The sequence below is a fragment of the Populus trichocarpa genome, chromosome 11 (assembly GCF_000002775.5).
Source record: "Populus trichocarpa isolate Nisqually-1 chromosome 11, P.trichocarpa_v4.1, whole genome shotgun sequence".
Taxonomy (NCBI): domain Eukaryota; kingdom Viridiplantae; phylum Streptophyta; class Magnoliopsida; order Malpighiales; family Salicaceae; genus Populus; species Populus trichocarpa.
Window position 1 is genome coordinate 4070251 of NC_037295.2, and position 14663 is coordinate 4084913.

At 35.6% G+C, this 14663-nt stretch overlaps 2 protein-coding genes, 1 long non-coding RNA gene, 1 other non-coding gene and 1 pseudogene across 4 annotated transcripts; 3 read left to right on the top strand and 2 right to left on the bottom strand.

Moving 5' to 3' along the window:
* The first annotated feature begins 297 nt into the window (after positions 1-297).
* Positions 298-3316, top strand: LOC18103006 (sphingolipid delta(4)-desaturase DES1-like). Its single transcript, XM_006377276.3, has 2 exons — positions 298-770; positions 2239-3316. Exons 1-2 carry the CDS (start codon positions 606-608, stop codon positions 3067-3069), a joined length of 996 nt encoding a protein of 331 aa, XP_006377338.3. The 5' UTR covers positions 298-605; the 3' UTR covers positions 3070-3316.
* Positions 3317-5500: 2184 nt separating this feature from the next.
* LOC18103007 (tetraspanin-19) lies at positions 5501-7684 on the bottom strand. The gene is made up of 6 exons (XM_006377277.3): positions 7196-7684; positions 6728-6827; positions 6551-6631; positions 6354-6458; positions 5918-6094; positions 5501-5828 (listed from the first exon to the last, which is right to left on the bottom strand). The coding sequence occupies exons 1-6, from the start codon at positions 7360-7362 to the stop codon at positions 5817-5819; spliced, it is 642 nt and encodes a 213-aa protein (XP_006377339.1). The 5' UTR covers positions 7363-7684; the 3' UTR covers positions 5501-5816.
* Positions 7685-9788: 2104 nt separating this feature from the next.
* On the bottom strand, positions 9789-10725 carry LOC18103008 (uncharacterized). The gene is made up of 2 exons (XR_002984592.1): positions 10463-10725; positions 9789-10386 (listed from the first exon to the last, which is right to left on the bottom strand). It is a non-coding gene; the product is annotated as an uncharacterized LOC18103008 (long non-coding RNA).
* A 98-nt stretch (positions 10726-10823) lies between these two features.
* On the top strand, positions 10824-10896 carry TRNAV-UAC (transfer RNA valine (anticodon UAC)). The gene has a single exon. It is a non-coding gene; the product is annotated as a tRNA-Val (tRNA).
* A 755-nt stretch (positions 10897-11651) lies between these two features.
* LOC18103010 (uncharacterized) lies at positions 11652-14367 on the top strand (annotated as a pseudogene).
* The last annotated feature ends 296 nt before the right edge of the window (positions 14368-14663 follow it).

A 14663-nucleotide genomic window follows, 5' to 3' on the forward strand; every position in this document is an offset into this window, starting at 1 on the left:
AACATTAATATTTTTATAAATAACTTTTGTTTAATAGGATAATCTACACAATCTATGCCTTTTTTTTTTTTTATCACTATTCTAATAATTTTGAAAAACACCCATCAATACTCATGATGGGCGAGGCACCTAAATTTGTGGCAGAAAAATCTTAAATGATAAAGACAAGCGAGAAGCGCAAAAAAGGAAGCTCATCCTCACGTCAGTGGGTCATGTAGGGTAGGGAGAAAAGGAACAGGCGTCCATGTCCAAAACCGAACATGCTATTGGCTAACACAGCCAAGACTCCTCACGTTCATGCTATTGGCTATTTGGCTATATGCTTCGCAGCAAAGTGCGAACACCCGGCCCTCCCCACTGCCACCCTGTAAAAACTAGAAACCCCGCAATTTCAGATATTACAGACACCAACGTAGGAAAGGGGGAGAGAGGATATACTCACATACATACATCATCATCACCGTCAATCATGCTAACATGCATTTGATTCTCTCCTCTCCTTTCCACCAATTTAAAAATAAGCAAAAAAATCCAAGTAGCCAAAAAAACATCAAGAAGAAAGAAAGTTCCAGACTTGACACAGAAAGAGAGAGAGAGAGAGAGAGATGGGGATGAGAGAGGAGATGGAGCAGAAGGAAGAGGGAGTCATGGCAACTGACTTCTTTTGGTCGTATACAGATGAACCTCATGCTTCTAGGAGAAGACAGATCCTTTCTCAATACCCTCAAATTAAAGAGCTTTTTGGACCTGATCCTTGGGCTTTTTTTAAGGTTCCCTACTCTTTCTTCCTATGCATTGTTGTTTTTCTTTTTGGTTTCATTAAATGCGTTTAGATCTAAGATAATGTTGGTGGATTTGTGGGGTTAATCTCGAAAGTTAATGTTGTTTGTTTGTCCATGTGTTCTGCTTTGATGTTTATGGGTGTCAAGTTGTTAATTTTGTTTGTTCATGTTGTCTTGTACATTCAATTGGTTATAATGGTACCCTTTTTGGTTTCAGATTCAATGGCATTTTATTATTCTTGGGATTTTTCTTTTTGGAGAGAATTGAATCAGGGTGTTTAATGTTTGGCCAGATTTGATGGATACATTTTGTTTTTGGCTCGAATTACTTTTGTAGCTTGATGTTTTGCAAGTTCTAAAACGAGCACTTGCTTTATTTATGTATGTGCTAAAATATTCTGTTAACATTTGGTTAACAGTGCTCTTTTTTTTTTTTTTTTTGTCAATTACAGATATTTCTTTTTAGTTGGATTCAGAATTTTGCATGTCGTAATGATGTAAATTCATAACAAAACATAGGATAGCCTCCCAAATTACCTGGTTATTTTCTTCAGAAATTTGAAGCCAAGCATATGTGGCCTCATCGTGGTAATGCTTTTGTTTGCTGATAATTCCCCAGAGCAATTGCTGCTATAGATTTCTTGTTATTTACATGAACATATATTCTTTCTTATTTTTGCAATAGCAGAGCTTTGTTTTGCAACTTCTTTCCATAATGCTTTGTGTTAGTTTGACCTGTTTTCTTTTTATTTTCTGAGAGCATGAGAATGTCAGTTTTTTATTCGTTTATTACCTTTTGTGCATACAATCCAAAATGGGTGGAATTACTGGATAATTTCTGATTGAACCATTTAAGCATTGTTTGCTGAACTGGGAATGCATCTGGTTGCCTTTCGGTTTTACATCAAGAACTAGCTCTGATTTTTAATTGCCTTGTCCTCTAGTTTCTCCAATATTTCTGGATTGACATTTCATCTTCTTTGGTTTGACTTGTTTTGAGGTTCTGAGGGAATCGAACAAGGCATTTCTTCGATCAAAATCATGCAAGGTTTTATATGGTTTAACGAGATCTTAAAGTAGACATCACCCTCAAGGCACTTTTCTCCCTTTCCTTTCTACTAGGGAACAAACAATGTGTCTGACATATGCCTTGCAATGCCATCCATTTTTCTTTTGTGGATTGGTTTGATATGTTTTAATACCAAATCCTGCAAAATAAATGAGGAGATAATTAAAACCAATTGTGTTTCTCTATTGCATGATTTCCCATTTAATTTGTACAAGATGAATTTAGAACTGTTGAGCAATTATACATAAAAATATAAACAGTGCTCGGAACCTAGTTTATTTGGATCAATTATGCACACTATTTTGAGGAAACACTCATAAATGAAAATTGTTTTGGTTACTGTATGCTCTTTACATGGTTCATGATGTTAACATCACGGTGTTGCAGATTACTGTGGTTGTTTCACTCCAGCTTTGGACCGCTACTTTACTTCACGATGCTGGGTGGCTGAAGATGCTGGCAATAGCCTACTTCTTTGGCTCTTTCCTCAACCACAACCTTTTCTTAGCCATCCATGAGCTCTCCCACAATCTCGCCTTCTCAACTCCAGTCTACAACAGGTGTCTTGGTATTTTTGCTAATCTTCCTGTTGGTGTACCCATGTCAGTAACATTCCAAAAGTATCACCTTGAGCACCACCGCTTTCAAGGAGTAGATGGCATAGATATGGACATCCCAAGCCGTGCTGAAACCCTTCTTGTGACAAATGTTGTCGCAAAATCCATATGGGTCATGTTACAACTCTTCTTCTATGCTTTTCGACCTCTATTTATCAAACCAAAGCCCCCTGGTTATTGGGAATTCATTAATTTTTCTATCCAGATAGCCCTAGATGCAGCCGTGGTTTATTTTTGGGGCTGGAGATCTTTGGCTTATTTGATCCTTTCCACCTTCGTAGGAGGTGGTATGCACCCAATGGCTGGTCATTTCATCTCAGAACACTATGTCTTCAAGCCAGAGCAAGAGACATATTCTTACTATGGCCCCCTTAATTTTCTGACTTGGCATGTTGGGTACCATAATGAGCACCATGATTTTCCGAGGATTCCTGGGAGCAAGCTTCACAAGGTGAAGGATATTGCACCTGAATATTACGATGGCTTAGAGTCGTATAAATCTTGGAGCCAGGTCATATACATGTATCTTATGGACAGGACGGTTGGACCCTTCAGCCGGATGAAGAGAAAGGTGCCGGGCACTGCAAAGAAATCTGAATAGCTGCTCCCATCTCTGGTGCATAATCTTCTGTCGAGAGAAAATAAAAAGGAACTAGCAAAATTTACCATGCTAAATTATTCAAAATTGCCGTGAAGTTTGGTTCAAACTAAACTTAGTCCCTGAATTTAATCGTTTATCGTGAACTATTTTTGGTAAAAAATAGGCCTCCTGGTGGGACATAAAACCCGAGACATGAGTTATGCATATGTATGATTATTGATGATGAAGGATAGCTTTTTAGTTGGGAGATTGGGTGCATTCAAGCCTTGGTTATTTAATTTTATTTAGTTTTATTATTGGATTTTAATTTATGTTTTTTTATTGGATTTTTATTAGTTAATGAGTTTTTAGTTAAACTTTGATTCTAATTAGAATTTTATTATTTATATGTAATTTTCTTAACATTACAATTTTTTTTTTTAATGAAATTTGAAGTTGTAGACTTTTTCATCCTCTATTGATTCTTTTTTGTCAGTCTTTTCTTCTCTTTCTTTAGCTTCTTCTTCTTAGATTTTTTTTTTCTCTTTACTACTTTTAATATCTTTTATAGGCTTTGAATTACTCTTAAAATTAATTGATCTTTTAGGGCTTATAAAGTAATTCCTTGCCTCCCATGCTTGACACTTGATATGTCAGATTTTGAGCAGCCTTTAGCACCTAGATTCTTCACCTTTTATACTTCCCATCCAACATCTCATAGATTTTGAATAAACTCCTAAGCTTCCAAATGCTTTATTCCTTTCGCTTGACATCCAATATGAATTCTTACCTTTTATTCATGATAATAAGGATAGTGAAGGTCTTGATTCATTGTGTTATGTTCAATATATATTCACTCAGGATTTAAATAGTGTTTGTTTCATTTAACTCTCAATTATATATTGTTTATGATCAAAAACTTAGGATGCAGGGAGGTCTTCTTTCCATGTCTCTCTTCACTTGAATGTATGTTTGAGTTCATGATTTATATGTTCAGATTATAAAATGAATTCAAACAAGTAATAGATTATTTAACTTGAGTATCATGATGTATTTAATATTAGAGATTATTTCATGATACAAATTATAGACCTAAAAAATGCGATTTAAAAACTAGTAAAATATTATAGGCGAGCACTGTTAAATCATCTAAAATGTTACAAATTACTAAGACAAATATTTATGTTATTAACCTACCACCAAAATTTGGTATTAACTATGCTCTTAATGTAAAAGACTTGGTTATACATAAATTACAACATCTTATCAGTGATTATTCTTTTAAACCCTTACATTGTTATTCTTATCTTTGTAAAAAAAAACAAAAAAAAACATATTAATGTTACTTTGAATGCACACGTTGTTTTCATTAGGGATAATGAGATTCAACGAACCCGATTTCATGATCTAGACAACTAGATTCATACTATAATTGGATTATCAGAAAGACAACTCAATACTTGATCATGATTTTTGGAAGCATTATTGAAGATGTCTTGAATTTCACTCAATAAGGTTGAGTTTCTTTAACCGTGGAAGAGTTGATGGAGACATCGAATCTGAGACATAAATTACAAACACGCATAATCATCAATGATCAAGGATATCCTAGCTCATAAGTCTTTAGTTGGAAGACTAAGAATATCCAAGTTCAAGTTATTGATTGTTATTTAGTTTTATTATTGGGCATTAATTTATGTTTTTTTTGGTAGTCTTTTATTAGTTAGTGGGTTTTAAATCCAAATTTGATTATAATTTGAGCTTTATTATTTATATGTAATTTTCTTAAGATTACAATTATTTTTTAATGAATTAAATAAAATTTATAGAGTTGCAGTCTTTTCCAAACCACATTATTTTTCTACCTTAGCTTTCTATTCTCTTTCTTTGGCTTCTTGTTTCTCAATACTACTTCTTTTAATCTCTTGTGTCATGCATCATTTTTTTTTTCTTTAAGTTTTTGTTTTTTTATTAATTTTTTTTTCAAATCACTTGTGTTTTCGAAATATGTCGTGTTTCTAAACTATTATATATTATCAAAATTAACAGAAAGATCTATTTTTTATTAATAAAAAATAGTTTGAGGTAATCAAATAAAAAAAAAATTCATGGATTAAGTTTAGTTTGACTCAAATTCAGTATAATTTGTTTTTTTAATTTAGCCAACTCACTATTTTAGATTCCATTCTTGAGGAGTTAGTCTCTTTTGCTGTAGTTTTAGACTAAAAACCGAGTTGACTATTTATTCAATCTCTTATGACTATTTTTTTGTTTTCTTGTCACCAAACACAATCGAGACACAGTCTTATCTGTTGTGAGTTGGATTTCCTTCCGAATTGAATTTGTTCGGATGCTGAAATTATTTCTGTTTCTGGTGCAACCAAGTGCTCATACTGATAGTTGCAGTCCCTGAGTGCCTGCCTCAATGCTTTGCTTCTTTGGAGCATACAAATAGATTTCAAGTATTATCTTCTATGTTCTGCGCAACTAAATCTTTTGGGATTTAAACTATTAGAGATGTAGAAATACTCCAACATAGCATTGCAAACAATTTCAAGTGCTGGTGATGCACTCCACAGGCTAGGTATTTTGATTAAAAGCTTCTGAAGTGCTCATAATTCTTAGTAACTAGAAAATGCCTGTAGCTTCCATCAATTCCCTCTCGATCCCAAGCTCTTCCACCGAACCAAAATGTCTGTCTCGACAATGATCCCTGCTCTCGTGCCTCTCTGTATCAAACTGCAGATTGCAATATGGTGGTTTTTCCTTCACTTGTTGGCCTGAGAAGGATGAGAAATATATGTTATATGCCTGCTACACCACAAGCTACCAGTAAAAGACCTATAGTTAACTGAAAATGAATCCTTACATTCCATGCATCATTCTTGATCGAAAACCGTGGTTCACCGACAACGTACGGAGGTGTTTGTGAATGGGGATTGATGAGTGGAAGCGTGGCCGAGGTGTATTCCTCGTCAATGTCATAATTGGATCCATTGTTGGGTCCAAGAGCTCTTAAAGTCATTGCCAATAATATAGAAAATCCCTTCAGACAAGACCCATAAAGGACGTAAATAGTGGGGTGCTAACTGCTAAAAGCCAAGCGTATCTATTTAAAAATCGTGTGCCGAAACAGGATTTTCATCAATGTTCGTTTCCGTTTCCAAAAAGGAAGACGGTAATCAACAAATGGTTAGTCGGGTTATTAAAAGAAATTACTTTCATCAACAAGTTTGCTTGCCGCAACTTGAAAAAACTTCTGAAGGGCTCAGTTGAAATATAGAAATCAAACACTAGGAAAGTACCTGAACTAAGATGATGAACATGGCTATCCATTTGAAGAAGTCAAAATTAGATTCCACAAACTCTCTGAAATCATGGAACCTCCCTGTCGGATCCTCAGGTAAATCCTAATAGAACAACTCCAAGTATAAGCTGAAAAATACGTAGGATGTTGATCATGGAAGATAGGAAGTAGGAGGAAGTTCAAAGAACAGTGTACCTTCTCCCAGTCTGAATTTAGGAGTATATCTGCTGCAACTAATGTCTCCAGTAAGAGAAGTAAGAAGATAATCACCATGTACTATGTTCTATTAAGACCAACAACATTATTTGGTTTCAAAATCTCTGGTTGTCATGAAATGTAGTATTTGGATTCACCAGACTTGAAAAAGGATACACAAGAAAGGCAAATCCCATTTGAGCTATCTGCAGAGATATGGCCTAGGCATGTAATTAGGCACAAGGCAACACCAATGCTGAGAAAAGTATATATGAACCTGCAATTCTAGAAGAATTGTTAGCTAGTTCCAGAAATTTAAATAAGCATATAAAAAAAGGTCTTTAATAAGTGCACAAAAAAGGGAAACTTTTTAACAATTCCTAGATTCATAATCAATTACTCCGCCAAGAAATTGCCAGAGAGCTCCACTCTATAATGGCAAGCAGATGACAGACATGGTGGAAAACAAGCTTCAGCAAAAAATATCCTTTTCTTCTATGGGGATCTTGTTTCAATTTAGTGCAAAAGCAAGCATCAAAATGGTAGACTAGCTGCTACGGGACAGTACAGTGAAAATATTCGAATGATGAGAAATCAGACAGACAAAAACATGAGTAAAGAGCATTCTAAAGAGAGAGCCTTTACCATAGGGCAGTAGAATCAAAATCATCAAAAGATGGACTTTCCATGTCTCTCTGCAATACTCTAAGCATCCAAAAACCATAGAGAATCATTGCTATGCCAACAAGTCCCAAAGTCGAATTCACAATTTTCAATATTGACCGCAGACAAGTCCTTGCAACTCTTGCCATTGCTGTAATAGTCTAGAGCCAATACTCCAAGAACTTGCAGAAATTCAAATAACAAACTCCACTTGAAATTTTAGTAATCAAATGATAAGAACTGAAGAAATTTTCTTACAAAAGAAAAACCTGCATAAAATGGTTCAAGCTTTCATGATTTTCTTAGGAAATAAATTCTCACTGACTAAATGGAGAACTGGGCCTTCTTTTTCTTAAGTGGTTAAGTAAAAGCAACACACAAAGTTTCAAACTTGGATTTTCTTTCTTCTTTTTCTTATTCATGTCCTGTAATGTGATATGATCAAGGTGCTTACAGAAAAGAGCCATTATTGAATAATGATAAGGCTAGGAAATTTCTTGGAAACTCTCTGTTTCATAGTTCTTGGCTGGACTCACTTTCCAAGTTGGCAAATAGTGACTGGAGTTCTTATTATGTTTGTCGTTAGGTATAGCAACTGGACAAAGTTCGTAACTGGCCTGATGTATTTACCTGCTATATTTATTATAAAGAAAGAAATATATAATTCACTTTGCAGTGAAAAGAACAAGATTAAATTCAATGAAGTTAATGGTTTTGGATCATCGAAATAGAGATGGTTGACATTTTGATTGGATAAATGAAGGCAATTTCATTAGCAAAATCAACTATGAATCAGGAAATGTTCCTTATACAAGACTATTAGCATGTGTTTAGTGCTGTGGTTGTTGTTTGAAAAAATAAATTTTAAATTTTTTACAAATTGTAGCTTTTTGGTAATTAAGGTTTAAAGAGACAGTTTTCAATAATAGAACTATACAAAATTGTGACGTGCTTTCAAAACTGTGATCGAGACATAACACAGTTTCAACCGCATCTCACCGTACTGTCAAAGAATTTTGGAACACGGGAACTTAAAAAAAAACAAGCTAAACAGCTATCAATAGATATGACTTTGCGATTTTCAGGAACTTAACAAGCAAGAATAGTGAGAACTCTGCTTAGCTTCCTGAAGAGTTCTAGATTTCTTCAATCTGAATTCCACCACATTGACAATCTAATTGAATAAAACATTCAAGGTGGAGTGATAAACACCATGGATCCTGCTATTTATTTCCTTCCAAACAATTTAAACATATGCAAAAGAAGAAATCCTGAGAAGTTCTACAGATAGAAAGCACCGTTTTTTAAGATTTCTCCTTTTCCCATTCGAACTCGCACAACCAATTACCAATCCGTCTGTAAATGCCTCATTCCTGCTGAAGGCATTCCATATATATTTGGTAAATTGACAGGTGAGGAATATGTGGCCAACATCTTTTGGATGGGCATTACAAAACATGCAAGTAGGATCGAGACTTCTCCCCAGATGAACTTGTCTGACCTCTATAGTGAGCCTGTTTAGTACAGCAAGCCAACAGATAAACTTTCCGAGGAGCATTTTCCTCCTTTTTCATAATGACAAGCCATTAACCCCAAAGCAACACAAATATGCATGTATATTGAAAACAATTAAACTCCCCTTATCAAAGTGCATATATTCATATGATAGAGATACAAGTTTAAGGCATGTCTGCCCCTGAAAGACATATCTAATGAAGAAAACGCACGCCTACATAAAATCTGAAGACAAAACAAAATGCATGCAGAGATGCACCTGTCAATCATAATCAAGAACATATCTTGAACAAGCTATCAATTAAGCCAGCCGAACCTGAAAAGGAGTTTCAAATTCTGAACCTGAATGTCATCAAGCCTTCTTTGTAATGATACATCATTAACATTCTGATCAATCAAACATTATTATCTTTTTTTCTTTGACGAAATGAATCAAATTTCATTTACCAGTAAAAGAACAGCAGGGTTCAATCACTGCTGTAGAGCATGAAACAACAAATACAATCAACAGCTATATGAAATCAGACCCCAATTTTAGCAAATATCAGACAAAAGAGAATGCCTCACAGAAGTTATTCAAGATAAAGGAATTCTGCAATCTATTTTTTAGATTAACAATAAAATGGACAGCTCAATATCAACAAAAGATAATTGAATCTCATTCCATCTTAAGTTCCTTTATATCCAAATGAAGTAAAGACAAGCACATTATGAGATTCACAATAACACAAAGTGAAAGGATTTTTATTCTGTGAATTCTGTTCGGCCCATGTGAACTATTGATTCTTAATCTCCAATTTGCCTATCAATGTGACAGTTGTGCTCACCTTCAAATCAAACTGTTTTAACAAAATGGCAGTCAAGAAACAAGTCATTCATGGATTCCTTAGCTGGTTTGCGAAGAACACTTGCAGGGACAACAGCTATGCCTCTTTCAAATCTCTCTATCCTTAAATGACAACCCTGTTCAAAATCTTCAACAAGGCTATAAGACTGTTTTATGGGATAAAAGCAGGATTAATTCTCAGGATTCTAAACCACAACAATCATTATGCATAAATTCGAGCAAAATCATCCAACTATTAACATTATCCATCATACACTAACACATATCCACCGAACTCGTTCTTCCCCTTTTGTCATCAACAAAAATTGGGGTAAAAAGCTTCATAATGCAAAACTAAATGCTAAGATTTCAAGAAATCCTAAACAGCACTAGAAAATAAACACAACTTAAAACCCATAACATAAAACTACTTCAAAAAGAAAGAAAAAAAAGCATGAGTGCCGTCAACTAGCACCCAAAAGATTATGAAATGCAATCATTCAAGCTTCCAGGCTGATCAGTTTAGTGTGGGAGTCAGAGCCGGATTTTAAGTTTCCTTAGACCTAGCTGGAGGGGTCGTCTTGAGCAATTCAGCAAAGTTATCAGAAATCTCTTTGATGGCAGCCTCAATTTCCTCCACGTCAACTGTAAGTTCCCGCATAAATTGTGTCAGTTCTCAGAGAATCGAAGCTTCACTTTGAGCCTCATTTTCTGACTCTGCATATGTTGATACTGAAGAATAACTTTCAGCTATCCCACCGTCAGTTTTTCTTTCGGACCATTCTTCCTCTGTGCTAGGTGTCGTAGGGTAAATCTTAGGAACTGTCATATTCTGTGAGGATTTGGTGATAAATTTGTTAGGTTTGCAGCAGGGCTTATATATATATAAGAGATAGTAACAGGCTCACCAGATGGTTGCTAGTGGTGTACCAGTGAACCTTTCTGTTCCTTGCAATAACTTGATCATCCAAAGTGGCTACATCCATTATTACAACCACATCAAATCTTGATATCCCAAGAACTTGTCTAGGCAACACATGCATGATTTTGAGCTGTAGATCATTACAGAGACTTCAAATTATAGTTTGAAATTGTAAAAGCCTATCAAAGGCATGCAATATGTGCGTTATATATATAGAAAAATCCTATAATATATAGATACTCACAACAATTCATGGCCTTGCATTATGGTTGCAATTGACCATAACTGCAGAGGAGAGTTGCATGTTATCATATAGTATTCATAAGAAAAGAAAACGTAGCAGAGACGTTGCTGTGGTGTAGTGGTTATCACGTTAGTCTTACACACTAAAGGTCCCCAGTTCGATCCTGGGCAGCAACACTCCTTTTAATTTTTCTATGAATTGAATTGCATCCCTAAACTTTAAGGATTCCCAATTATACACTTATGAGTAATATCTTGGGAAAATTACTCGTAATTTCACTTTTAGAAGGTAAATGACTTCAAGATAAAAACTTCAATTTTGAACATTTTATTTCAAATAAATTGATATTTATTATATTCCTAAAAAACACCAATAATCCATTTTCAAATTCCTTTTAAGGAAAAAGCTCGTCATAAATTCTAGCTAAATTAAAGTAAAACAATCGCTGTCTATTTTTCTTTTAAAAAATAAAAATAAATTCTGCCTTCATCACTACAAGCCACATTTTCTTTGGATCCTCCCACAGCAAACCATTCGACTCCTGTGCAAAGTCACAAGCAGCCTCTAATAGCTATTGAATTTTTTTTTGGTTTAGAATTTTAGGTAGTGTTGGCATGACGGAAAATATTAATTGAACTAAATTGTACTGAATGAATAATTATTTTATTTTATATTTAATATGTTTTGGATTGAACTAAATAATTTATTTTATTTTATATTCAGTAGACACTAGACGAGTCTTGGTCGATCTGAGATTTAGACCAGCTTGAGTTTAAGAAAAAATAAAAAAAGAATTAATCCGACATGATCCGGTCAAAATTAAACTCATATCAACCCAAGATAAAATTAGATAAAAAATTTAATTCAAAATAAAAATTACGTTAAAAAAAAATTATTATCATATACTGATATGTATAATTAACAAGCCTAGATGGTAACATTCCATCTTTCAGCTCACCAAGCTACTGACGGGCAGATTACAACTTTGCAGTGTCACGAACGAGGCATGATAGAGAGGCAAGGTAAATATTGCACAATTATTTGATGGACCATGTCTCCTGCTCCATTGCATTTTCTTGTAGAGTAAATGAAAGCAATTTCTGCTGAAGACCATTCCCGCTATGATTTTCCCACCTGTTTGATGAAAATAAACAGAACCATGGTATATTTTCTTCTCAGAGCCTTGGATAATACATTTTCTGAAAGTGAGCAGCTTCAAAAGTAATCCATGCCTGAATGGATCTTGTGCAATTACCGAACCACTCCCGGCTAATATTGTCCATTTTCTTGTAGAGTAAATCAAAGCAATTTTGATTTTTTTTTATTGTAAGGGTATTTTGATTATTTTATTGTAGAATGTCAAAAGATTTTCTTACCCCTAACTAGATAAGGGAATGACACAACCATCGTAATCTTGAGTCTCGGTGAACATTGTTTTTTAATGGGGTTTTAGGTTGTTTTAATTCTTTGATCCTGGCAGAATGTTTGCCTTTCTTTGTTTCCCAAATTCTGTGCGGTCTAGGCTTCTCAGGCAAAATATTTATAAATGCTGGCACGGGATGTCAATAGACATCGAGACTCGGATGTTCAGGTTTTTTTTCATCAACTTCTTATAGTGAATTCGTCTTCCTGCAGTATTAAACCTTTGGAATTGTATTGTAATGGAATCTTTTATGCCGTTTCTTTTTAACTATCTCCCCTGTTTCATTTTATAGCACCAAGCATTACGCATTAGTACTATTCGTTTATGGGTGGTATTACAACGTTGATTGCCATGCCCTTGAATAGTTTTCCCTCAACTGTTTCTGCAGAAACTGCACGACTCAAGGTGTAAAGGGTGAAGGGTGATTGTATTAATATGTTTAAATCATTCATTTATATATATCAGTGCTTTCAGTAAGATAATCTTACGAAGCTTAAGCCATGATCTTACCACGTTCTTTGATTTTCATGCAGTCTTGGGGAGCTTTCCATTCAAGTCCATTTATCCTTTTGTTTACTTTTATTATGAATTGATGCATGTTATGGGGATTTTTGGTTACTTGAGGCGATACAGTTTACCAACTCCTGGTTGTCCTAATGTTTTTGACGATAGATTGATGCAGCAGAAAACAACATCTATGTTGATTCCTTTTCCCTTCTAGCTTAAGTCAGTTTAGCCAATAGATTGATGAATGTTATGGGGTCTGTCCAATATAGACTTCAGAGGGCCGTGAGGGCATTTCTTCCCGTGGAGGAGATTATTTATTGTCAATAGATATTGAAGGTATACGATACGACATCTTTTGATCCTCGGGACATATAAGAAGTCTGCCCAATATTCTTGGATCCAACTCTTGGAATCCCGACGAAGTGGGTCTGGGATAGGGGGAGTCGAAGTGCATTCTGAAGAAAATAGCTCAATGGATACTGGAAAATCTTCCAAAAATGTATCTGAATTTCCTGTGCCAATGGAACCAGAGTGGTTGTGATACCAGGACCAAACACTAGAGGGAAAACTGCTTCAATGAAACTCTAGGTGTGGCGTCTCTCATGTCAAATGCTGGTTATAATATTTGCCAGCTATGAATACCCCAAGCTTGTATCACGGATTTGTACGATCTTGGAAGCAGCTTCCAATGAATCACTTGTCCTCATTGATGAAATTTGTAGTGGAACCGATCCTTCATATGGAGCGGCCCTTTCAACCTGTATCTTGCAACTCATTATGCTGATTCAAGTCACCTGGAAAGACAAGGATAGTCGATTTGAGAATGCAGCCATGGAGTTTTCTCTTCAAACATTACGATCTAAGTATTAGATTCTCGAGGGGGGGGGGGGGGGGGTACTGGTGATTCAAATGCATTAAGCATTGCTAAATCAATTGGTTTTGACAGAAATATAATTGAACGTGCACAGAAGCACTGGGTGGAGAAGTTAGTGCCTGAGAAGCAGCAGGAGTGATCGAAGTGACATGCTGTATCAATCATTGTTGGAGGAAAGAGAAAGAGTGGAAGCTCAGGCCAGGAAAGCTGCATCTCTTCATAGAGAGATTATGCATGGAGCTTTACCATGAGGTAGAATTTAGAAGATCTAAATGAGCACAACAGCTTCTGATTTTGTTGTCCTCTTTTATATATATGCTTCTGTAGTTGAAACACCTGGTGATGATGAGACAGTCTTAGTCCAATACGGTAAAACAAGAGTTCGAGTGAAGAGAAGTGACATGAGAGCAATTAAAAGCGATAAGAAAAAGAAGAAGCAAAGCAAACATTCTAGTCCCAAGTTTGAAGAGACAGGTATGTATGGTTTGCTGCTCTGGAGAAGTTTCAATGGCTTCAGATACAACAGGCATTCCTATCTGTCTTCGCTTCAGACGCATCCGCGATTCCTTAAGCTAGATGTCCTTGTCATTCTGGTTTGAATTGTAGGTCAAGAAGAGTTTTTCAGAGCTAAACAAAGATGAGGACGTTTGTTATGGCCCTCGAGTGCACTGTTCTTCGATGTCTGCAAGCGAACCGCACTCGGTTATCTTTGTTGTGCATGGCACGGGCACTGGAGCTGTCAAGGAGTGCGCCCTGGAGGTACAAGGTAAGCATCCGCGTGTTGCCAAATATGAACCAGAAAGTCCACTGAATTTTGGCTGTACAGTTTCTTATATTAAGTGATGAATTTTACTTGCTGCTCACAGATCTTTTCATAGGCACTAAGTCTCCAGGTTTCATTTTTCTCTCTTCCATTTCATCCTTTTTTCCATACAAGAAATGAGTTATAGAATACTTAAACATTGCAACATCATCTATTGAATTATCTCTATCACAACTGAAACATAAATGCCTTGTTAACGTGGAAATGTTGATTCCCTCAGGTGAGCTTACACTACCACATGCTGAGGAAACCAGCCTTGTGCCAGTTAGTCCCCTGGCAGAATGCCCTCTTGCTGGTGAATAGTGCTCTTGTTATC